The sequence below is a fragment of the Pelophylax lessonae genome, assembly GCF_965119305.1.
Source record: "Pelophylax lessonae genome assembly, chromosome: 4".
NCBI classification, from domain to species: domain Eukaryota; kingdom Metazoa; phylum Chordata; class Amphibia; order Anura; family Ranidae; genus Pelophylax; species Pelophylax lessonae.
This window is the reverse complement of record NC_138771.1, coordinates 671887635-671913013: the sequence shown is the minus strand read 5'-3', so window position 1 is coordinate 671913013 and position 25379 is coordinate 671887635. Positions and strand designations below refer to the sequence as shown.

General features: G+C 45.2%; 1 protein-coding gene across 1 annotated transcript in view; it reads left to right on the top strand.

The window, feature by feature from the left end:
- LOC309553107 (asialoglycoprotein receptor 1-like) overlaps positions 1 to 25379 on the top strand; it is a gene marked incomplete at its 3' end in the record, with an annotated part of 50076 nt that overhangs the window by 4523 nt on the left and 20174 nt on the right. Inside the window, exons 4-7 of the mRNA XM_082254004.1 lie at positions 7172 to 7267; positions 7370 to 7426; positions 13345 to 13416; positions 17594 to 17668. Coding sequence (XP_082110130.1) covers positions 7172 to 7267; positions 7370 to 7426; positions 13345 to 13416; positions 17594 to 17668 — 300 coding nt within the window. The remainder of the gene's footprint in view (positions 1 to 7171; positions 7268 to 7369; positions 7427 to 13344; positions 13417 to 17593; positions 17669 to 25379) is intronic.

Below are 25379 nucleotides of genomic sequence, written 5' to 3'. Positions count from 1 at the left end.
ATTCACCGTCACTGGAATTTAAAGACAGATAAGTAATGGTTTGGATTGCTTCATATTTGCCAGCAACATCTCCATATAGAAATATTAAGATTTATTCCCATTTGTCATGAAATCTGTAATTCCTAAATGCTGTGTATATTACATAGCTTTCAATGTCAGAAAGGTTTTCCTTTTGTTGTATATTGGGAGGGAATGTGGATTGCCCTGTCTCATTGTTAAGTGCTAATGACCTCCCATTGTTCTGTCTGCCTGCCTTAAGAGAAACGTATTATGGGATGTATAAAGATATGTGGATTGGATGCTAAGGGGGAGGGGGGATTGTCCCACATTGTATATTTTGTACACTGTATGAGAGTGTAAAACTCTGTTCCTATTGGATGGTGAATATTATGTTCAGTCTTCAACAAGGTCCATCTGGGTGGTAACCTTGTGGGTGAAAACTGTATATAAGTCATGTTCAATAAAGTTGTTCTAGAGTTAGTTCCTTCTCTCTCAATCTAGAGTCCTGTCTCTTATTGGGGGAATCTGCTGCAAGGGATTGCTATGGTCTTCCATATTCCCTTGGATAATCACTAAGCTCTTGTAAGAGCTTGTGTAAGAGCTTGTTCTGCTGCACTCTCTGGGGAAAGAGAGGTTCACCCACAGGAACCTGGAGCCTTGTCGTAGGTCCAGGGTGGGTAGGAGACGGCGAGACCCTAACCAAGCTGCGGCGGTTCCTGGGGTCTGAAGTGGTTACGGTGTCTGGTGGAGTGCTTGGAGCCCCTCGGGAAGCACTAGGAGCATCCGTCAACGGAGGTACCCAGTCAGGGGTGCCCTGTTCCGTTACACTTTGTATCTCTCTATCTTCCGTCTGATCAATGTTTATAAACAATGTTACTTTGTATCTCTCTATCTCCCGTCTGATCAATGTTTATAAACAATGTTACTTTGTATCTCTCTATCTCCTGTCTGATCAATGTTTATAAACAATGTTACTTTGTATCTCTCTATCTCCTGTCTAAACAATGCTTATAAACAATGTTACTTTGTATCTCTCTATCTCCTCTCTAAACAATGCTTATAAACAATAATACTTTGTATATTTCTATTCCCTGTCTGATCAATGTTTATAAACAATTCTACTTTGTATCTCTCTATCTCCTGTCTGATCAATGTTTATAAATAATGTTACTTTGTATCTCTCTATCTCCTGTCTGATCAATGTTTATAAACAATGTTACTTTGTATCTCTCTATCTCCTGTCTAATCAATGTTTATAAATAATGTTACTTTGTATCTCTCTATCTCCTGTCTGATCAATGTTTATAAACAATGTTACTTTGTATCTCTCTATCTCCTGTCTGATCAATGTTTATAAACAATGTTACTTTGTATCTCTCTATCTCCTGTCTAATCAATGTTTATAAATAATGTTACTTTGTATCTCTCTATCTCCTGTCTGATCAATGTTTATAAACAATGTTACTTTGTATCTCTCTATCTCCTGTCTGATCAATGTTTATAAACAATGTTTCTTTGTATCTCTCTATCTCCTGTCTGTACAATGTTTATAAACAATGTTACTTTGTATCTCTCTATCCCCTGTCTGATCAATGTTTATAAACAATGTTACTTTGTATCTCTCTATCTCCTGTCTGATCAATGTTTATAAACAATGTTACTTTGTATCTCTCTATCTCCTGTCTGATCAATGTTTATAAACAATGTTACTTTGTATCTCTCTATCTCCTGTCTGATCAATGTTTATAAACAATGTTTCTTTGTATCTCTCTATCTCCTGTCTGATCAATGTTTATAAACAATGTTACTTTGTATCTCTCTATCCCCTGTCTGATCAATGTTTATAAACAATGTTACTTTGTATATCTCTATCTCCTGTCTGATCAATGTTTATAAACAATGTTACTTTGTATCTCTCTATCTCCTGTCTGATCAATGTTTATAAACAATGTTACAATGTATCTCTCTATCTCCTGTCTGATCAATGTTTATAAACAATGTTACTTTGTATCTCTATCTCCTGTCTTATCAGTGTTTATAAACAATGTTACTTTGTATCTCTCATTTACTGCGACAGGGCGGCACGGGCAGGCTGGATCACATTCATGTACATCATACAGCCTCTTCCAGTTTAAGGGCATGCAGCTACAGGCGGGAAGTGTCAACCGCCTTTCAGTTTTTACTTCCAGAATGTCTGATAAAGAGAAATTTAATTCAGACAAAACCAGGCTCATTATTGTCTTTGTTTCATCCACTAAATCCATCCCTGACAAATCTCCACCAATATTCAAAGCTAAAACCATACTGGTCTCTAACGTTTACTGCCGTGGTGTCACCCATAACTTAGCTCCATCCCGTGAAAGCTCACACTCTCCTTTTGTCACTCCCTGCCTCTCTACACATCTATACACCCCCTCCTAATCAATTAGACTGACAGAAGACACTTTGGTGGACTTCTGGACCCCATTTTAGGCGATAATCAGGATTAACACTTTACCACCGGAGGATTTTCCTGCTTTACATCCAGGCCATTTTTTGCAACTTGGTACTGCGCGACTTTAACTGACAATTGCGCGGTCATGCAACGCCGTACCCAAACAAAATTTACGTCCTTTTTTCCCCACAAACAGAGCTTTCTTTTGGTGGTATTTGATCACCTCTGCGCTTTTAATTTTTTTGCGATATTAATAAAAAAAAGAGCGACAATTTTGAAAAAATAACAATATTTTTCTACTTTGACAGTTAAAAAATATCCAATATATTAAATTTTTGTCTTATATTTAAGCCAAAATGTATTTAGCTACATGTCTTTGACAAAAAAATTCTCAATGAGTGTATTTTTAACCGCTTTAAGACCGGAAGATTTGACCCCATTCCTGACCAGGCCATATTTAGCGATTCGGCACTGTGTTAATTTAACGGACAATTGCGCGGGAGTGCAACGCTGTACCCAAATTAAATTGATGTCCTTTTTTTCCCCACAAACAGAGCTTTCTTTTGGTGGTATTTGATCACCTGTGTGATTTTTATTTTTTGCGCTATAAACAAAAAAAGAGCGACAATTTTGAAAAAATAACAATATATTTCACATTTTTTTATATGAAATTCCCCCCAAAAAAATGTAAAAATCAAAATTTTTTTAACATTTTAGGCCAATTTGTTTTCTGCTACATATTTTTGGTAAAAAAAAAATCGCAATAAGCGTATTTTGATTGGTTTGCGCAAAAGTTATCGCAGCTACTAACTACGGGAAAGATTTATGTAATTTTTATTGTTTTTTTTTAACGAGTAATGGCGGCGATCTGCAATTTTTTTTGCAGGACTGCGACATTGCGGCGGACAGATCGGACCCTTGACTGACATTTTTGACACTTTTGGGGGTACCAGTGACATTACTACAGTAATCAGTGCTATAAATATGCACTGTTACTGTAATAATGACACTGGCAGGGAAGGGGTTAACTTTATTGGTGATTAAGGGGTTAAATGTATGCCTGGTGCTTACTGACGTGAGTGGGGGGAGGGGATTGTGTGACACAGACACAGATCGCAGGTTCAGCTATGCTGAATCCTGCAATCTGTCACTGCCTGTCACATAGGAGATCCGCACTCTTTGTTTACACAAGCGGGCAGATTTCCTCACTCGATCCCCGATGATCAGGGAAGAGCAGGGGTGATCACCGCATCTCTTCCCCTGGCCCGACTCCCGCTGTGACTGAATACAGCGGGAGTGAGCCTCCAGTGGCGTGCACGCGCCACCCACAAGGGGAGGAGTCCAGCGACGTAGGTCTACGTCGCTGGACGGAATCAAGCCACTTTGCCGCAGTACGCTCCATGTGAGTGGTCGGCAAGTGGTTAAAATCCAACTTTTAGAAGCAGCTCTCTATCAAATAGTGTGTCCTTGAGGGTCCCTGGAGTCCTCCTTGACTTGAATGAATCCAGTAAAAAATAATTTCTCATGACAAGAGGCCAAGCCAAAGCGTTTCAGGGGCTCAAATCAGCTCTTCATCGCGGTCTGATTTCTAACAGGGATTCAATAGTAGTTAATCACAGTTGGAAAGTAGAGGGATAGAGAGATAATGTTTTAGGCCGCCAGGCATCAAAACACTTTGGATTTAACCTATTCTCATGTAAAATAAACTTTTACTGGACTGATTTAAGTTTTGTGGTGATCTCATCCTTCAAATAAACAACACACAAGGCCACCAAACTTTAAGTTGAACCTCAAACTTTTTTGCAAGAATAAGAAGAGATAGCCCGGCCACTGCACACCTCACCCGACCCGAAGGGTTAGCAGGTAAAAGCAGCCTCAGCTTTATTCATCCATGCCATGACTACAACATGTTTCGCCCCCGTGGGCGGTCACTTTTACCTGCTAATTACTCGGGACAGGTGAGGCGTGCAACAGCTGGGCTATCTCTTCTTATTTCTGCAGTATGCTTTAAGATGGTCTTTTCCCAGCGGTCAAGTCCTGGGAAATAAAGTGTGGGAACTCACCCAAGATTACCACACCCAACTTCAAAAATAAAAAAAAGTGTGTGTTCGTGTATACCATATATATCTCTCTGTCTCTCACTCTCTCATGTCTCTCCCCTCTCATGTCTCTCTCTCTCTCTCATGTCTCTCTCTCTCTCATGTCTCTCCCCTCTCTCACTCTCTCTCTCATGTCTTCCCCCTCTCATGTCTCTCTCTCTCTCTCTCTCATGTCTCTCTCTCTCTCTCTCTCTCTCTCTCTCTCTCATGTCTCTCCCCTCTCATGTCTCTCTCTCTCTCATGCCTCTCCCCTCTCATGTCTCTCTCTCTCTCTCTCTCATGTCTCTCCCCTCTCCTCTCATGTCTCTCCTCTCATGTCTCTCTCCTCATGTCTCTCTCATGTCTCTCTCTCTCATGTCTCTCCCCTCTCATGTCTCTCCCCTCTCATGTCTCTCTCTCTCATGTCTCTCCTCTCATTTCTCTCCTCTCATGTCTCTCTCCTCTCATGTCTCTCTCATGTCTCTCCCCTCTCATGCCTCTCTCATGTCTCTCCCCTCTCATGTCTCTCTCTCTCATGTCTCTCCTCTCATGTCTCTCCCCTCTCATGTCTCTCTCTCTCTCTCTCTCTCTCTCTCATGTCTCTCCCCTCTCATGTCTCTCCCCTCTCATGTCTCTCCCCTCTCATGTCTCTCTCTCTCATGTCTCTCCTCTCATGTCTCTCCTCTCATGTCTCTCTCTCTCTCATGTCTCTCCCCTCTCATGTATCTCCCCTCTCATGTCTCTCTCCTCTCATGTCTCTCCTCTCATGTCTCTCCCCTCTCATGTCTCTCTCTCATGTCTCTCCCCTCTCATGTCTCTCCCCTCTTATGTCTCTCCCCTCTCATGTCTCTCTCCTCTCATGTCTCTCTCCTCTCATGTCTCTCTCTCTCTCTCTCTCTCATCTCTCTCTCATGTCTCTCTCTCTCTCTCTCTCATGTCTCTCCCCTCTCATGTCTCTCTCCTCTCATGTCTCTCCTCTCATGTCCCTCTCTCTCTCATGTCTCTCTCCTCTCATGTCTCTCCTCTCACGTTCCTCTCTCTCTCTCATGTCTCTCTCTCATATCTCTCTCTTCTCATGTCTCTCTCCTCTCATGTCTCTCTCTCTCATGTCTCTCTCCTCTCATGTCTCTCTCTCTCATGCCTCTCTCCTCTCATCTCTCATGTCTCTCTCTCTCTCATGTCTCTCCCCTCTCATGTATCTCCCCTCTCATGTCTCTCTCTTCTCATGTCTCTCCTCTCATGTCTCTCCTCTCATGTCTCTCTCTCTCTCATGTCTCTCTCTCTCATGTCTCTCTCTCTCTCTCATGTCTCTCTCTCTCTCTCATGTCTCTCTCTCTCATGTCTCTCTCTCTCTCATGTCTCTCTCTCTCTCATGTCTCTCTCCTCTCATGTGTCTCTCCTCTCATGTCTCTCCTCTCATGTCTCTCCCCTCTCATGTCTCTCTATCATGTCTCTCCCCTCTCATGTCTCTCTCCTCTCATGTCTCTCTCCTCTCATGTCTCTCCTCTCATGTCTCTCTCCTCTCATGTCTCTCTCCTCTCATGTCTCTCTCCTCTCATGTCTCTCTCTCTCTCTCTCTCTCATGTCTCTCTCTCTCTCTCTCATGTCTCTCCCCTCTCATGTCTCTCTCCTCTCATGTCTCTCTCCTCTCATGTCTCTCCTCTCAAGTCTCTCCTCTCATGTCTCTCCTCTCATGTCTCTCTCTCTCATGTCTCTCTCTCTCTCTCATGTCTCTCTCTCATGTCTCTCTCTCATGTCTCTCTCATGTCTCTCTCCTCTCATGTCTCTCCTCTCATGTCTCTCCCCTCTCATCTCTCTCTCTCATGTCTCTCTCCTCTCATGTCTCTCCTCTCACGTGTCTCTCTCTCTCTCTCTCATGTCTCTCTCTCATATCTCTCTCTTCTCATGTCTCTCTCCTCCAACGTCTCTCTCCTCTCATGTCTCTCTCTCTTATGTCTCTCTCCTCTCATGTCTCTCTCCTCTCATGTCTCTCTCTCTCATGTCTCTCTCTCTCATGTCTCTCTCTCTCATGTCTCTCTCCTCTCATGTCTCTCTCCTCTCATGTCTCTCCTTACCTCCCTCTCATCTGCAGAGCCGTTCCTCTATGGCTCCTATGCCCTATCACAGGTGGAGGCGGAGTACATTTGATATCACTCTGCCATTGACAGAAGCCGGCGCTATACAGGAAGCATTGGCTCTGCTTCCTGTAGTGCCGACTCAGTTTACAGTGATGCTCGGGGATGACGGGTTGGGAACCCGCAATCTGGGCTTACCGACTCACCATCCCAGAGCAGGAGGTGGCACTGGGATCGTGTCGGGGCTCGGGGGGGACGTTGTAGAATAAGTACAGGAATGCCATTCCCATGCGTTCCCGCAGGACTCGAGGCCTTACTTTTCCTCAGCCTGCATTCTTACTAGTGAGCAACAAATAACTCATCAGACCTTGACAGCCTGAGCAGGGACCTTTAAACATTTATCGTAGAACCTAAAAAAATTGTCTCTTCTGCTAGTATAACCTCCTCTGTGCCCTTCAGGTGGTACACAATTTTCAGAAGATATAGGATGGACTGTTTACCCACCATCCATACATAGAAGCCCAAAAGAGTGAGTTTCTTCTCTCATCAACTGGAATTTATTGAGGTGCATTTTCTTCATGCAGGTCAAGGGGTGGGTGAGACAGAACAAAGCCTTGAGGTGAAGCTGAGGAATATGAGTATTGAGGTGCACTCCAGCGTAGACCAACTATATGAAGAACGTAAGTGGGGGCTTTGGACTTTAAGTTGTATGGGGGGAAGGGTGACACTGGGTGATGTGGAGGTTCTACTCTTCTCACTGTGTTAATGTTCTTCTTTTCCAGATTCACGGATGATGGAGAAAATGGCAGTCATTGAAAGCTTCATGAAGGATTTCAATGGTAGGTTTGGGGGTTTGAAGGTCTGTGGAGCATAAGCTATGAAACAAACAGTGGGTAGGCTGGCACTCAGGATGGTTACTAGAGATCAGTGTGACCAACATGTGATAAAATTGTCATAACTTAAGTGACAATGGTGCAAATGTGCATAGGACATACTGTGAGAGTACGGAAGTCCATCAAGGATAAAGAGGCAGTCCGCAGCAGAGGGCAAGCTCCACAACACAGGGAAGTCAAGACTCTGTGAAAGGGATGAGAGAAAAAGAAACACGGAGCGCCTCCAAGTGCAGTCTGCTTTAATCCACGATTACATAGTTACATAGTTACATAGTTAGTGAGGTTGAAAAAAGACATGAGTCCATCCAGTTCAACCTATGATGTGTGTGTGTGTTTGCTTTTAGCCGTACATTGTATACCCCTGTATGTTGTGGTCTTTAAGGTGTCCATCTAATAGTTTTTTGAAACTATCAATGCTCCCTGCTGATACGACTGCTTGTGGAAGAGAATTCCACATCCTTACCGCTCTTACAGTGAAGAACCCCTTACGCACTTTAAGGTTAAACCGCCTTTCCTCTAGTTTTAGTGAGTGGCCACGTGTCTTATTGTATCTCCTTTCTCTGAATAGTTTGTTCCTTATGCTCGGGTCGCCAGTACAGTATTTGTACATTGATATCATATCCCCCCTCAATCGTCTCTTCTCCAGAGAGAATAAGTTCAGGGCTTGTAGTCTTTCCTCATAGCTGATGTCCTCCATCCCCCTAATTATTTTTGTTGCCCTTCTCTGGACTTTCTCCAGTTCCAGCACATCCTTTCTGAGGACCGGTGCCCAGAACTGGACAGCATACTCCAGATGTGGCCGGACCAGAGTCTTGTAGAGAGGGAGAATAATCTCTTTATTTCTAGGGTGAATCCCCTTTTTTATACATCCCAGTATTCTGTTGGCTTTGCTTGCTGCGGCCTGGCATTGCATGCCACTGCCAAGCCTGTTGTCTACCAGTACCCCTAAGTCCTTTTCCATCCTAGACTCACCCAGAGGTTCCCCCCCTAGCGAGTAGCTTGCTTTCTGGTTTCTGGCCCCCAAGTGCATTACTTTACATTTTTCAACATTAAATCTCATCTGCCATGTAGTTGCCCACTCCGTTATTTTGTTCAGGTCCGCTTGCAAGGTTTCCACATCCTGCATAGAAGATATTGGCATGCCTAATTTAGTATCATCCGCAAATACTGAGATTGTACTAGATATCCCCTCCTCTAGATCATTTATGAATAAATTAAACAGGATTGGTCCCAGGACAGAACCCTGGGGGACCCCACTTTCCACACCCGCCCAATCCGAGTACTCCCCATTAATCACCACCCTCTGTACTCTCCCCTGGAGCCAGTTCTCTATCCAGGTACTCACCTTATGGTCCATACCTATCTTCCTTAGATTACACATACAACATAGCAACTCACATGGGGTACAGTGGTTTGAGGCTCAGACAATGGTGGTCACAGGTGGTAGTTGATCCAGTATCCGAAGGTGGAATACAGGTAGAAGCCGAGGGATGCAGCGGAAAGACAGACTAAGCCGGCTGTTGTCTTCTTCCGGGATCCGGTCCTTCCGCGTGTCGGGCTGGAAAGGAGCGTAAAGCCGCGTGACGTCACCAAAGTCAACGGGGAGAACACGACGCGTTTCAGACCATGCGCCAAGCTCACAGCGAGCATGCGCGCTCTTTTTTGAAGTGTGGATACCAATAGGTGGATGGGAGCCTGTTTTATATCATCAGGAAAAATGGGAAGTGCCTTTTCAATTACCGCCTCTAATGCATCGGGCAGTGGAATGAATTGTCCGATTTTAGCACAAGGCATCAAGAGTTGTGTGTGCGATAAAGGGACACACTAATATGCCCAAATATCTTATAGTCGTGATACAGTAATAAAATTACAAAGAATTATAAAAGTGATTAAAAGCTCACAGTTTAACAATGTAATGAAGTAAAAAAACAATGTGGAATATACAAGGGAGGAAGAACTCCTGTAAGAAAGTAAGAAAGAAATTAAGAGTAAAGAATAACGAATAAATGTGGTAGTGATATAGGTAATGAAAATAAAAATAAATAATAAATGTAAACAAATATAAAAAAATTATATAAATAATAATAAATAAATGTAACAAAAAAAAAAAAAAAGGGTATACTAATGGTAATAAATATGTGGCTAAAGAATAGTGCTGATTTCTAACTCCTCATTGAGGCCATGTGGTTTGAGCGTATTTAAGCTATAAATCCAAAAAGTCTCACGCTGACATAAATTGGAAAAGCGTTGAGCCTCTGAGAATTTATTGGGAATGGCCTCCAAGATCCAGACACGCAATCCCTCGGTGGATCTGTTGTGGGTTTCTAAAAAGTGTCTGGGAACGCTGTGCTTATCTGAGCCTTCTTCAATAAGCCAGCGATGTTTGCCAAAGCGTTGTCGGAGAGGACATATTGTGCGGCCTACGTATAATAAGTTACAGGGACAAGTTAAACAATAAACAACAGTCTGCGGAACAACTGAAGCATAAGCTGTCACCTGTTATCTATCTAGGCAGTGATAACATTCAGGATGTAAACAAAGCACAGTTGACGCCAACAAGTGCTATCAGTTGATGAGATACTTAGGAAATGAAGGAGATGCAAAGACCAATAAGGTCTCATACACCTTACATGAACAGTCTCTGTGGTCTCTTTATCTTTTCCAGAGCACCAAATCAACCAATGACTGATCAGCAATTTCCTTTGTCAATCTCCTAATACTGAAGGCTGGGAGCCAATCTCAACCAGAGTTCTGTAGAATACTAGGGTTCCTTCAGGGGTTACAAGGTGTTCCTTAAACTGTGGTGGATTGACCTCCCACATGTTGGTCCCTGCATAGTGCTGGGGCCAATCTCACCTTCCATAACCAGCCTCTCACTTCACAGATAATAGTTGTGCCCTATTTAGAAATTGATTTTTCCCACTGACTGCTTCAACCCAATTTGTATTCTGCTACGTATTTTTGGTAAAAATAAAATCCCAATAATTGTATATTGTTTGGTTTGCAGAAAAGTTATCGCGTCTACAAACTAGGGGATATTTTTATCTTTTGGTAGTAATGGCAGGGATCAGCGACTTATAGCAGAACTGCGATATTGCGGAGGACACTCGCACGATTTCAAACCGGCATTTCAGTGCAAGTCAGGGGGCAATGTGGGAGACATTTGTGCGCAGGGCCGGGACAAGGGGTGGGCAAGAGGGACAGCTGCCCTGGGCGCAATGGTTTATTGCAGGGATGGGGGTGCCCTGGCCCAAACTCTTAGGGAAAAGGGGGGAGGGGGGAGGTGGACCGGCGCAGTTGGGCATCTTTGCCCTGGGTGCTGGATGACCTTGTCCCGCCACTGTTTGTTCGGGTTCATGCACAGATGTCTATTGAAATTGCCCCCGAAGTTGGCAAAATTAGTGCAGGAACTACTTTTGGAATCGGTGTGGTGCCACAAAGTCGCACTGATTGGGGCGGTGACGTGGCTGGCAATAGGCGGCGATTTGACATGTCCAATCACCCCGATGTGAACAGGGGATAATACAGTGACCAGTGCTAAAAATATGCACTGTCACTGTACTAATGACACTGGCTGGGAAGGGATTAACATCTAGGGGATCAGAGGGTTAACTGTGTGCCTAGCCAGTGTTTATGTGTACTGTGGGGGAGGTGCTTTTACTAGGGGAAGGCATGAATTATAGTCCCTGCTTTGCAGGAACACAGGATCCATGCCTTCCCTACTGACAGTACGATGATCTGCCCCGTTTACATATGCAGATCACATTTCTGTGTCTCTGCCTGACGATCCGCAGCTGTCAGCGGACATTGCGTACACAGAAGAGAGGGAGGTGCTCTGTAGTCCTGTGCTAGGGTGGTAACGCTGCTCCCCCATAGATGCAGTACAGTGAGTGAGCTTTGTCACATAAGGACTGGCACCCTTACAAAAAAAAAGACCCGTCAGTCTCAGTTTTGAAAGTTTAGTTGGGCTTCTGCTGTAATGACAAGAGCAGGGATTGTTTAGTTTGGTCTGTTCGGGGATTCACAGGCAGGGAGTTTGATTACTTCCCTCTGCCACTAGAGGAAGCTTCTGGAGCTTAGGGAGGGAGAATTCAAATCTCCAATGCACATTATTGGCTTCCATTCAGTGCCCTTCATCCCCCTCTGCTAATCCCGCCACTAGCTTCTTTTTAGTCTCCTCCACCCCTCCCTGCCAATCCCTCCCCTGGCCTCCATTTAATGTCCTCCACTCCTCTTTGCCAATTCCTCCATTGGCTCCTATTTAGTGTCCTCCACCCCTATCTGTCAATCCCTCCAGTTACTTCCATTCAGTGTCCTCCATCCCTTTCTGGCAATCCCTCCACTGGCTTCAATTCAGTGTTACCCACCCTCTCTGGCAATTGTTTCACTGGCTTCTATTCAGTGTCCGCTATCCCTGTCTGCTAATCCCTTCACTGGCTTCCACTCAATGCTCTACACCCTCTCTGCCAATCCTTCTACATTCTTCCATTTAGTGCCCTCCACCCCTCTCTGCCAATCCCTCCATTGACTTCTATTTAGTGCCATCCACCCCTTTCTGCCAATCCCTCCACTGGCATCTATTCAGTGGCTTTTTTTTTTTTTTTTCACCCTCTATGCTAATCCCTCCACTGTCTTCCACTCAGTGTCCTCCTCACTCTCTGCTAATCCCTCGACTAGCTTCCATTCAGTGTCCTCCATCCCCTCTGCTAATCCCTCCACTGTCTTCCATTCAGTGTCCTCTACCCCTCTCTGCTAATCCCTCCACTGTCTTCCACTCAGTGTCCTCCACCCTCTCTGCTAATCCTTCCACTGGCTTCCATTCAGTGTCCTTCTTTCCCTTTCTGCCAATTCCTCCACTGGCTTCCATTCAGTGTCCTCCACCCTCTCTGCTAATCCCTGCACTGGCTTCCATTCAGTGTCCTCCACCCTCTCTGCTAATCCTTCCACTAGCTTCCATTCAGTGTCCTCCACCCTCTCTGCTAATCCCTCAACTAGCTTCCATTCAGTGTCCTCCATCCCCTCTGCTAATCCTTCCACTGGCTTCCATTCAGTGTCCTCCACCCCTCTGCTAATCCCTCCACTGGCTTCCATTCAGTGTCCTCCATCCCCTCTGCTAATCCCTGCACTGGCTTCCATTCAGTGTCCTCCACCCCTCTGCTAATCCTTCCACTGGCTTCCATTCAGTGTCCTTCTTTCCCTTTCTACCAATTCCTCCACTGGCTTCCATTTTGTGTCCTCCACCCTCTCTGTCAATCCCTCCACTGGCTTCCACTCAGCACCCTCCACCCTCTCTACCAATCCCTCCACTGGCTTCTGATTGCCCAGTGCATTAAATTCAAAATACTAACAATAACCTCAAAAAGCCATTCTCAACTTTGCCCTGAGCTACATTACCAATCTTGTCTCCAAATATCTTCCAAACTGCCCTCTCTGCTCTTCTCTTCTTCTAGCTCTCTTGTCTCCTCCTCCCATGCTCATCTCCAGGACTTCTCCAGAGCCTCTCCCATCCTCTTAAATTCTCTACCCTAATCTGTCCGACTATCTCCTACTCTGTCCACTTGCAAGTGATCCTTGAAAACGAATTTCTTCAGAGAAGCCTATCCCACCTCCACTTAACAACTGAACTTTTAATTCTTCCATCAGCTAATACCGCACAGTTATTACCTGTTGCACCACTTGCCCCACCCTATTTGATTGTAAGCTCTTAGGAGCAGGGCCCTCTTAATGCTCTTGTATTTTATTGTATTGTAACTGTACTGTCTCTCTTTATATTGTAAAGTGCTGTGAAAACTGTTGGCGCTATATAAATCCTGTGAAATAATAATAATAATAATAATAATAATAATAATTTCCTGTCTCCTCAGACCACAGCGTGACAAGTAAAGTGAAGAACATTAAGTCTCTGGTGAAGCTTTTTCTGTCCAATGAAATCACAGGTAAATGTGCCCTGTAAGAATAATGGGTTGTGTTAGATCTGCCCAATACAAACGTTTCAAGCACCAGTATTTTCAGAACATGCCAAAGACCAGATCTGCAAAGAAGGAAAAAAGTTCAATGTGAATGGGCGTGGTTTGTTGACATCCGGTTATCTTTGGATGCTTGTAGCATTTGTATTCATTAGGATCAATCTGATTGGTGGCTGGACATTTTCAGGCAATATAGATAACTGTGTAGCAACCAAGGCTCAAGACTTCCATTATTTCCATTATTCTTTTTAACCACTTTACCACCGGAGGATTTTGCTGTCTTACGTCTGGGCCACTTTTTGCGATTCGGCACTGTGCAACTTTAACTGACAATTGCGCGGTCATGCATCGCTGTATCCAAACAAAATTTACGTCCTTTTTTTCCCACAAACAGAGCTTTCTTTTGGTGGTATTTGATCACCTGTGCGCTTTTTACTTTTTGCGATATAAACAAAAAAAAGAGCGACAATTTTGAAAAAATAACAATATTTTTCACATTTTTTTATATGAAATTCCCCCCAAAAAAAATGTAAAAATCAAATTTTTTTAAAATTTTTGGCCAATTTGTTTTCTGCTACATATGTTTGGTAAAAAAATTCACAATAAGCGTATTTTGATTGGTTTGCGCAAAAGTTATTGCGTTTACTAACAAAGGGAAAGAGTTCTGTAATTTTTGGTGTTTTTTTTTTTTAACGAGTAATGGCGGTAATCTGCGATTTTTTTTTTGCAGGACTTCGACATTGCGGCGGACAGTTTGGACCCTTGACTGACATTTTTGACACTTTTGGGGGTACCAGTGACATTACTACAGTAATCAGTGCTATACATATGCACTGTTACTGTAAAAATGACACTGGCAGGGAGGGGGTTAATTGGAGAGGGAGGGGTTAATGTATGCCTGGTGCTTACTGACGTGTGTGGGGGGAGGGGACTGAGTGACACAGGGACAGATCGCATGTTCAGCTATGCAATCTGTCCCTGTCTGTCACTGTTGTGTAAACAGAGCGGGCGGATCTCCAGACTCGATTCCCCGACGATCGCGAAAGAGCAGCGGCAATCGCCGCTGCTCCTCCCCTGGCCCGACTCCCGCTGTGACTGAATACAGCGGGAGTGAGCTTCCGGCGGCGCGCGCGCGCCGCCGAGGAAAGGGAGTGCCTGGCGACGTAGGTCTACGTCGCCAGACGATGACGAACCACTTTGCCGCAGTAGAGCTCTAGTGAGCAGTGGCAAAGTGGTTAAAGCCCAATGTGTTTCTGGCAATGGCCATTGAATCCATGTTTAATGATAACATCTCAAATGACCTCCATCCCATTTTTTTTTTTAACGAACGCAAAAAAAAAAATGGTCTGGTTGTTATGGGCAATATCCTTCCTCTCTGACCAAGCCATGCTTTGCTGTTTCGTGTTTAGGTCTATTTTGTAGAATTGAACTTCATTTCAAGTTCTGATTATCTTGAACAGGGCTTTTCTTCTCAGAGAATAGGTGCAGGAAGTCTCCCCTTCTGAGCCCCTCCCCCCATGTGTCTGCCCCCTTACCCACCTCTGAGCACCGTCCCCTGATTCCAGCCCCTGCCCTCCTCTCAGTACCGTCCCAAGTATCATTTTGTGGTGCTAAATAATTTATATAGAATTTATTCTGGTCTAATAACAAGAAAAGCAGTAAAATAGATCCCTCAGCAAAAGTAGACCCCACTCCAGCTACAATAGATCCCTCACACAAAATTAGACCCCCCCCCCAACCACAATGGACCCCACCCCAGCAACAATAAACCAACCACAGCAACAATAGACCCTACCCTAGCAACAATAGTTCCCCCACACAACAATAGACCCCCACACAGCAACAATGGACCACCCACAGCAAAAAAAACCCCAAGAAACAAAAGACAGACCCCAGCAACATTATACCCTCCCAGCAGCAACAATATATCTCCAAGCAGCTAGCATCAATAGACCCTCCAGCAGAAACAACAGATCTCCAAGCAGCTAGCATCAATAGATCCCCTAGCAGCAACAACAGAACTCCAAGCAGCTAGCATCAATAGACCCTCCAGCAGAAATAACAGATCTCCAAGCAGCTAGCATCAATAGATCCCCTAGCAGCAACAACAGAACTCCAAGCAGCTAGCATCAATAGACCCTCCAGCAGAAATAACAGATCTCCAAGCAGCTAGCATCAATAGATCCCCTAGCAGCAACAACAGATCTCCAAGCAGCTAGCATCAATAGATCCCCTAGCAGCAACAACAGAACTCCAAGCAGCTAGCATCAATAGACCCTCCAGCAGAAACAACAGATCTCCAAGCAGCTAGCATCAATAGACCCTCCAGCAGCAACAACAGATCTCCAAGCAGCTAGCATCAATAGACCCTCCAGCAGCAACAACAGATCTCCAAGCAGGTAGCATCAGTAGACCCTCCAGCAGAAACAACAGATCTCCAAGCAGGTAGCATCAATAGATCCCCTAGCAGCAACAACAGAACTCCAAGCAGCTAGCATCAACAGATCTCCAAGCAGCCAGTAACAATATACCTGTACCCCAACAGTAGATCCCTACTTGCAACATAGCACACAATATTAGACCCCCCCCCCCCAACTACAATGGACCCCACCCCAGCAACAATAAACCAACCACAGCAACAATAGACCCTACCCCAGCAACAATAGTTCCCCCACACAACAATAGACCCCCCACACAGCAACAATGGACCACCCACAGCAAAAAAAAAAAAAAAAACCCAAGAAACAAAAGACAGACCCCAGCAACATTATACCCTCCCAGCAGCAACAATATATCTCCAAGCAGCTAGCATCAATAGACCCTCCAGCAGCAACAACGGATCTCCAAGCAGCTAGCATCAACAGACCCTCCAGCAGAAACAACAGATCTCTAAGCAGCTAGCATCAATAGATCCCCTAGCAGCAACAACAGAACTCCAAGCAGCTAGCATCAACAGATCTCCAAGCAGCCAGTAACAATATACCTGTACCTCAACAGTAGATCCCTACTTGCAACATAAGACCCCCTAGCAATAATAGATCCCCCACCAGCAAAATTAGACCCTTACACAAAAACAAGTCCCCACCAGTGACAGCAGATCCCCCAGCAGCCAGCATTATTAGATCCTCCAGCACACCCTACACCCCTTGCCATTACACACATTCAGTGCTGGAGGTGCCGGAACTGCGTTCCACAGGGTTCCCGCTGAAAAAAAGCCCTGGATTTCAGACATCAGATACGGGGAACCCAAACCATGAAAATGTGTCATTCCAATGGCCATGGCCAATTACACTTAGATTCTGGGCGTATTCTTAGAGGTTAACATGTCCCCAGAGAAAGCCAAATGTGCACCTCCAGGAGGAATGGAGACCATTAGGTCAATGTTCAGATGTATAACTGATGTATACACAAACAAAACATAGGTGAACAGCGACATGTTTCGCACTGCTGTGCTTTGTCTAAGTCACCGGGGGGGACCAACATCCTGAACATTTAGGGTGGAGGAGGGGGCGGACACCCAGTGTCTCGATATCATCATTAACCCTTCAACATCCACTCTTATGAAAATTATATAAAAAGGCTTCGGTACGAGCAGCCACACTATCGGGTGGTCCGGTCTGCTTTTGGCACATAAGATCCTTCTCCCTCCTGCCCGGTTCCCTGTTGTGATCATCTACACAGTTCCGGCTCAGCCAGCGGCTCGGTCATCCTGTGACCCCCCCAGCAACGCCACAGATCTGGTTTGGAACACATTCTATTATGTTTTAATCATCACTATATATTTTTTATAAATAAACTTTTCAAGGTTTTCCATCAAGCCTGCCTGAGTTACATTGTAGACTATGTACCGTGGAAAAGCGCTGCTGCCCCTCCCCCCCATACAATTCACGAATGACTATTTATAGATCAGACTCATCTAGTACGGATGTTGAGGGCAATGGAAACTGTTCACCTGTGTTCATTATCCAAGGCTGAACTTCTACTAACATTTCCTCAACTAGAGTTGGCCTTTCACAATGAAGTTAAATTTCCCTCACAAGGAGCCCACAGATCAGGAGATACTTCCTTTCTTCCTCTCTTCTTTACCCCTCATGCCCCTACTAATGAATAAACAGACATATTGATCTTTGCATTGTTCATCTTACAGGTTCCTTTACCAGCGACAATCAGAGGATTTTGGCCGCAGTGGGGAGACTAACAAATAGAATCCGCAACCCAAATGGTATGTTTTTCCTATTTCAGCCATCACTTATCCTCCACACCTTCATTTTCTAGAACCCTCTGAGCCACAGATATGTTCACAATCAGGGCCGATGCTTCCACTAGGCAAACCAGGCAGCCGCCTAGGGCGCATTGCACCTAGGGGCGCAGTCACGAGTCAGCACTCTCCTTTATTAATGATCCCTGTGAGCTGAGGGGAGGGGCAGCAGTGGGGGAGGAAGAAGGGACAGAGGAAGATGCTAGGTGTCTGGGGCAGTGGCGGAACTACCAAGCCTTGGCTTTCCACCAATGTTGGGGGGGCCCCAAGAGGCAGGAATGGAGCCCACCGGAGTGCTGCCTGCATGATGATCCTCTTCAGCTGGAGCTGTGGTGAGCACTGTGGTCCAGGAGAGGAGTGTCCTGGGAAAAGGAATCACAGTGAAGGAGGACAGAGCGCGGGCCACTCTCTTCATACCGCTCAGTGAGTGTCCCCAGAACAGGGGATTGGGGTCCCTGGGTGTGACATGGAGGATCCCTGGTGTGAAAGGGAATCTGGCTCACCAGGTGTGTCATGGGGAATCGAGTCACCAGGTGTGATATGGGGGATAGGGGTCACCGGGTGTAACAGGGATTCGTGGTCACCAGGTGTGCCATGAGTAATTGGGGTTCCTGGGTTGGCCATGGGGGATTGAGGTCCCCAGGTGTGACATGGAGGAACATCAGGGTCCCCAGTTGTGACATGAAGGAACATCAGGGTCCCCAGGTGTGACATGGAAAAACATCAGGGTCTCTCCGGGTATGACATGGAGGAACATCAGGGGTCCCTGGTGTGACATATAGGAACATTGGGGTCACTGGGTAGGACAGCATGACATGGAGGAACACGGGGTTCCCTGGGTGTGACATGGAGGAACATCAGGGTCAGTGGGTATGACATCAAGACATGAAGGAATATTTGGGTCCCAGAATGTGACATGGAAAAACATCAGGGTCCCTGGGTGTGACATAGAACGACATCAGGGTCCCCAGGTGTGACATGGAGGTATATAGGGGTCACTGGGTACGACAGCATAACATGGAGGAACCATCAGATCAGGGTCACTGGGTATGACATAGAGAATTTTTTAACCCCTACCCTTTTTATTTATTTTTTTTGGGGGGGACGCAAGTAGCTGGTCTTGCCTAGGGCGTAAAATAGTCTAGCACCGGCCCTGGTCACAATTATTACTTGATCCTTACTTACCAAAATATTAGTCCCAGTTCCAGAGACACTGTCGCCCACAACCCACAATTAAAAAAGCCTATCTTCTTGGCTGCCCAACCTAGACCTCACCCACTTTTCAAGTGGTCCAACCTATAAATAAGTGGGAACTGCCCAACATGGCAGCGATCCCCTTAGTTGATACCCTTTTTTTCAGTTACTGCATATGCTCAGAAACTCAAATAACACAGTCCAGGTCACAACATCATCAGAACCAAGGACTAAGATGTGGAACTGTCATGGCCAAGCTGCGACAGTTACCATCCATGTTTGATCTCAAATTGTAGAAGAAGGTATAGTCATTGTAGATACATTTTCTTTATTTCTTATACGAAGGACAATAAAACTAACATTTGCTTTAGTCAGGTAACTATGTAAAAATAACAATCATACATTTATAGTGTATCTGTTTTCAAAGATACATTGCACCAGACGGTTTTGTTTTGGAAGTAAATCCAAACTATGGCCTGGAAAAGCTTGATGTGCTCATGTAAGTCTAAAAATTCATATATACTGTGACAGGAAGTCAGGTAAATCTGTGGGTGTTGTCACAGACGGGAGATACATTTCTGCCTTGTTTAGACAATTCACCAATTACTATCAGGTGTCGGCTGCAGAGGTAGCCAGAAAGGTGTAAGGACGTTGGAAAGCTTCAGCTATTCAGAATGAGGCAATTAGGGCCTCTATAAGTTATCCAGAGGATGACTACTGATTGCTGCCTCCTGAGGCTTTGTGCGTTAAGGAGAGCAGTAAGCTGAGAGACTTCTGAAGGTGAGGTGGTGTTGACTTTTTCTGTGAAAAGAAAACAAATAGACTATTGGTTTTCTGCTGTATGACCAGCAGTGTCTGCCCAGCAGTAGGTTGGGACAGACACCATAGGTAGGTTCCTGTGTTGTGAAGGTAGACGCCCCAAGTGGCCAGGGTTTATTTTATATTTGTTTGATTTATGCTGTTTGGATGCTTGCACTTGTTTCCAGCAAATTGGAATAATAAACCATAGACCGTTGTTTTCAACCACTCCTCGGCTGTCTCTGTTCCTGTTTTACGATGGCCTCCATTTGCTGCTGGTGTCTCTGTTCCAAGCCTGCAATGCTCTCTTGGTGAGCCTGTTGTTGAGCTGCAATGCTCCGCTGAAAACCCGCATTTGTCTGCTGTTGATTTGCATTTACTATAGCCAGTTGTCTCAGTATCTCCTCCATTTTGGGTTTACTTTAACTGCCCGAAGCACTCCACCATGTGAAAGGGGTTGGCTCGATAGCGGGTGTGGGTGACCCCTTGGGTTGGTTCGTTACACAGAGAGACAGCCAAGGAGTGGTTGAAAACAACAGTCTATGGTTTATTCTTCCAATTTGCTGGAAACAAGTGCAAGCATCCAAACAGCATAAATCAAACAAACATAAAATAAACCCTGGCCACTTGAGGCGTCTACTTTCACAACACAGGAACCTACCTATGGTGTCTGTCCCAACCTACTGCTGGGCAGACACTGCTGGTCATACAGCAGAAAACCATAAGTCCATTTGTTTTCTTTTCACACAGAAAAAGTCAACACCACCTCACCTTCAGAAGTCTCTCAGCTCACTGTTCTCCTGAGCGCCGGTTCACACTACCGCGACGCTACTTTAGGTGGCGACCTCCGAGGTCGCAGTGCGAGCAGGGCGCCGCGACCTCGGAGCGGCCGCCACGGACTTCATAACATTGAAGTCTATGGCGGTCGCCTCCTGGTCGCCCCAAAGAAGCTCCGGACCCTTTTTCTAGGTCGGAGCGACTTGTGTCGCTCCTATTAGAACGGGTCCGTAGCTTCCCTATGGGAGGCGACCTGCGGCGACACAGGTCGCCCTAGTGTGAACCGGCACTTAACGCACACAGCTTCAGGAGGCATCAATCAGTAGTCATCCCCTGGATAACTTATAGAGGCCTTAATTGCCTCATTCTGAATAGCTGAAGCTTTCCAATGTCCTTACACCTTTCTGGCTACCTCCGCAGCCGACACCCGATAGTAATTGGTGAATTGTCTAAACAAGGCAGAAATGTATCTCCCGTTTGTGACAACACCCACAGATTTACCTGACTTCCTGTCACAATACATATATATATATACACACACACAGTGTAGAAGTGGGCCGTGGCATACGCATGTAGGGATTTAGATCCAGGTGTAATCCATGAAGGAGGTATGTAAAATATGAAACAAGCACCAGGTTCAATCAAGGGGACTTGCTGCAGGGGAAATTTTTTATTGTGGTGTAGCACTGTCCCCGTAGGGCTTGCTATGTGATGACTTCTTGGGTCTCCCTCTGTTTACCTGCAGACAGTCAGTAGGGAATTTTTCACACATCCATCCTTACTCCTGTTTGCTCATTACTCAATAAACAGTCCAGGGTATTTGGTTTTGTATTTATTGTGGAGCTTGCATGGGAGAAGGGAATAGTGGGAAACTCCAACCAAACTATTCACTGTAGATAAGGTCAAATCTCACTTGGCCTCAACGTTTTTTTTGTGGAAGCAGTCATACTGCCTTTACTATACTGCCACTTGTATAGAAGAATTAAGTCTTCTTGCTTTCTCTAGCAGCAGACTTGAAGCGACTACTTTATCTTCAGGACACTCTCTAGCATCCATTTTACTGACACCCGTCCACTGTCTCTTCCACTGAAGGGATGGTACTCAAATGACAGGCCCTCTGACACATATCTGTACTCACTGTAGGCAGAATCAGATCCTTTCCAGTGTCTCCCTTCCAGTGAGCTCTGCAGAACCTCCGGGTTCAGCTCCTCTCTAACATTCAGGCCCTTAGGTTGACTACCTGAGGCCGCATAGCAGCTTCTACAGGGGAGGGGCAGCCACCCTCTCCCTTCAGGACCCTGCCCTCCAGCCCAAGACCCCTGAACACATGTGCCTTTGGCCTTTATTCAGTCACCCAGCATGCACCGAGGCACTTTCCTCTGCCAATTACCAGGGCTGTAACAATGCCTGTGCCCTCACTTGTCAGGTTTCCTACCACTGTCCAATATGCCTCCCTATTGGACCACTGTCAAACATTTCAGACAAGCTGAGCTGCACCTGAGCACCATACACAGACCCTACCAATGGATCCTGCTCTCTGGCAGGCAGAGAGAAATATAAATGTACCTGGCAATCTCTCTGGTAAGCAGAAAGAGCCAAAAACTATTCTCTCTCTTCTAGCACTGACCTATGAGGGTGCTACAATGGCTTTATTAAAGTCAATGTTTCATTGAGGCACATCCCACCTGTCTCAAGACAAATCCATCATTGACACACAAGGGTTTTAATTTCACAACTCCACCCAGCACCCGCACCCCTAGTGATGAAATAACTGCATGCAAAAAAAAAAAAAAAACTAAACAAATTAGCAAAAAGTAACTAGACCAAAACAAAGAGATCTCCTACTATAAATGATTGCTGGGCAGATTGGCTTTAATAGACCAGTCTTTCCATAGACTTAATACCTTCAGAGAAGCCTGTCATCACGTTTGTCATGTTGGAGCCAAATATGATAAGTAACACAGTGCACTGTTTAATTTCCTTGTAGAAAGGTAAAAGACCATCTTTAGGAGATTTGACACTCACTTTTTCCGCTGTCAGATGGTAACAGAGGTTTTGTTCTCATGATTGGTGGAAAGATTCCCCCATTATGAGAATGTGTGCCCCTTACTGAGGTTGCTGACTGAGGTTCAAAGGGCCATTCAGTGGTGGCAGCTAAGGAGAAGGATATCCTTTTAAGTAATGAGAGGGAAAACAAGGCTTGACAAAGGAGTCCATGATGACCTCCCTGCAGGGCCGGTGCTACCACTAGGCAAACTAGGGCATACTGCCACCGCTAGGGAGCAGTTATGGCCAGTGCCACATTCCTCTCCTGTCACCTCCTCATCCCCGGTGGATGTCACCTGTAGAGAGGGGGGAACTTTGTATATGAAGGGGTGTGTAGGGTTAAAGAGGGACAGTGTGTATATGAAGGGGGAGTGTAGGGTTAAAGAGGGGCAGTGTATATATGAAGGGGGAGTGTAGGGTTAAAGGGGGGCAGTGTGTATAGGAAGGGGGGTGTAGGGTTAAAGGGGGGCAGTGTGTGTGTAGGAAGGGGGTGTAACATTAAAGAAGGGCAGTGTGTGCAGGAAGGGAAAGCAGTGTGTACAAGAAGGGGGGTGTAGGGTAAAGGGGGGCAGTGTGTACAAGAAGGGGGGTGTAGGGTAAAGGGGGGCAATGTGTATATGAAGGGGGTTAGGGTTAAAGGGGGAAGTGTGTATATGAAGGGGGGTATAGGGTTAAAGGGGGCATTGTGTATATAAAGGGGGGTGTAGGGCTAAAGGGGGACAGTGTGTATATGAAGGGGGTGTGGGGTTAAAGGGGGGGTATAGTTTTTTTGTGTGCAGAAAGGGGGTGTAGCATTAAAGAAGGGCAGTATATGCAGGAAGGGGGCAGTGTGTACATGAAGGGGGTGTAGGATTAAAGGGGGCAGTGTATACAGGAAAGGGAGTGTAGGATTAAAGGGGGGTATAGTTTTTTTTGGGGGGGAGCAAGTAGCTGGTCTTGCCTAGGGTGCAAAATAGTCTAGCACCGGCCCTGCCTCCCTGTCTGAGAGGAGTGCAGGCCCGAGGACAATATTCCCTTACAAATTAAGGCCAGACCATGTCTAAAGAGGAATGGGGTTAGGTCTCAGATGCCCCCTCTCAGAGAGGACACTGAATGCTGCAGGATACAGGTTGAGCTGCTAGCTGTGTGTGTGTGGAAATGGTCCAAGGCCTGAGGATGGGTGTGGGATGTTTCCCTCTGTACTGCATGTATCTGGAATCTTGGTAAATTATTAATATTATTATAATACAGGATTTATATAGCGCCAACAGTTTGGGCAGCGCTTTACAATATAAAGGGAGACAATACAGCAATAATACAATTCAATACAAGAGGGTTAGGTGGTACACGATAGAAACATAGTACCATGTTAAAATAGTGGTTTCATGGATATCTGCTGCAGTGAGGTCCAGGAGAATAAGAATGGGGCACCTGAACTGGTCTCACACCTCCAGAATTTGTTACAAGGATAAGGACTATTTCAGAGCAGTATTTGAACCCTGACTGGAAATGATCATGCAGACAATTGTCAGAGAGCCTGAAATCCAACTGGTCTACAAACACCTTTCATAAAAATGGAATGTTGGCAGCAGGCCTGTCCATTAAAAGGTTAAAATTTGGCACCATATGCAGGAGTATACAGTTTATAATCAGCGAACGTGTGGCTGGATGCAGAAAAGTAAAGCATCTTACACCTTCAGAGAACAAAATATAGGCTGCAGGCATACCATGGATCCATAAATAGTCCAAACATTTATAATTACAATCCCGTCATTTTAGGTGCAGATGCAACAGCAGTCATGCAGAACCACTTTATTCGGCATGTGCAAGACCCCTTCATTTCATTCCTGATGGAGGCGTCCTGCATGGTTCCAAAAAGGTGCATCTGCACCTATTGTGTTGTGATAGCTTTAATAAATTATTGGATTGAATAAGGACCCATGGTGTGTTGGAGACAGATTTTCTTCTATGTTGGCACCAGGTAACCAGCTGGCTGTTGCTGCAGCCCCTTTATAATCCGACTGTATCCGGAAAAGAGAGTGATGGTTATATATTTGTGATTCCACCCTTAGAAAATGATCTCTGCCAGGGCTGAGCTATACCAGATACAGGGAAGAGGCTTTAGGAATAAATGCCATTGTCTATATACACATCATTTACAAAGCTTTGATGAAAGGTCAGCTGTAATAAAAATGTAGACACAGGAGGAAAACCTACTTGCTGGTCTCCAACATAATGAGACTCTTTCAGTTTTTCTGTCAACTAAAATAGGCTACTGAGACACATAAAAATCATTCTTACCCCTTCTTCTCTCTCTCTCTGTCCTCTTCTTTCTCTCTCTCTCTTTCCCCATCTCTTCTCTCTCTCTATCTCTCCATCTCTTCTTCTTCTTCTTCTTCTTCTCTCTCTATCTCTCCATCTCTTCTTCTTTCGCTCTCCCTCACACCATCTCTTCCCCTCTCTCTTTATTTCTCCCCATCTGCTCTTCTTCTTTTCTCCCTCTCTCCTTCTCTTCTTCTTTCTCTCTCTGTCTGTCTCTCTACTTCTTCTCTGCCTCTCTTCTTCTTTCTCTCTTTCTCCCTGTCTATTCTTCTCTCTCTCTCTCTCTCTCCCCCCATCTCTTCTTCTCACTCTCTCTCCTTCTCTTCTTTTTTTCTCTCTCTCCCCTGTCTCTTCTTCTTCTCTCCCTCCTTCTCTTCTCTCTCTCTCTCTCCTTCTATTCTTCTCTCTCTCTCGCTCTCTCTCTCCTTCTATTCCTCTCTCTCTCTCTCCTTCTATTCTTCTCTCTCTCTCTCCCCTCTTCTCTCTCTCTCTCCTATTCTTCTCTCTCTCTCTCCTTCTATTCTTCTCTCTCTCTCTCTCTCCTTCTATTCTTCTCTCT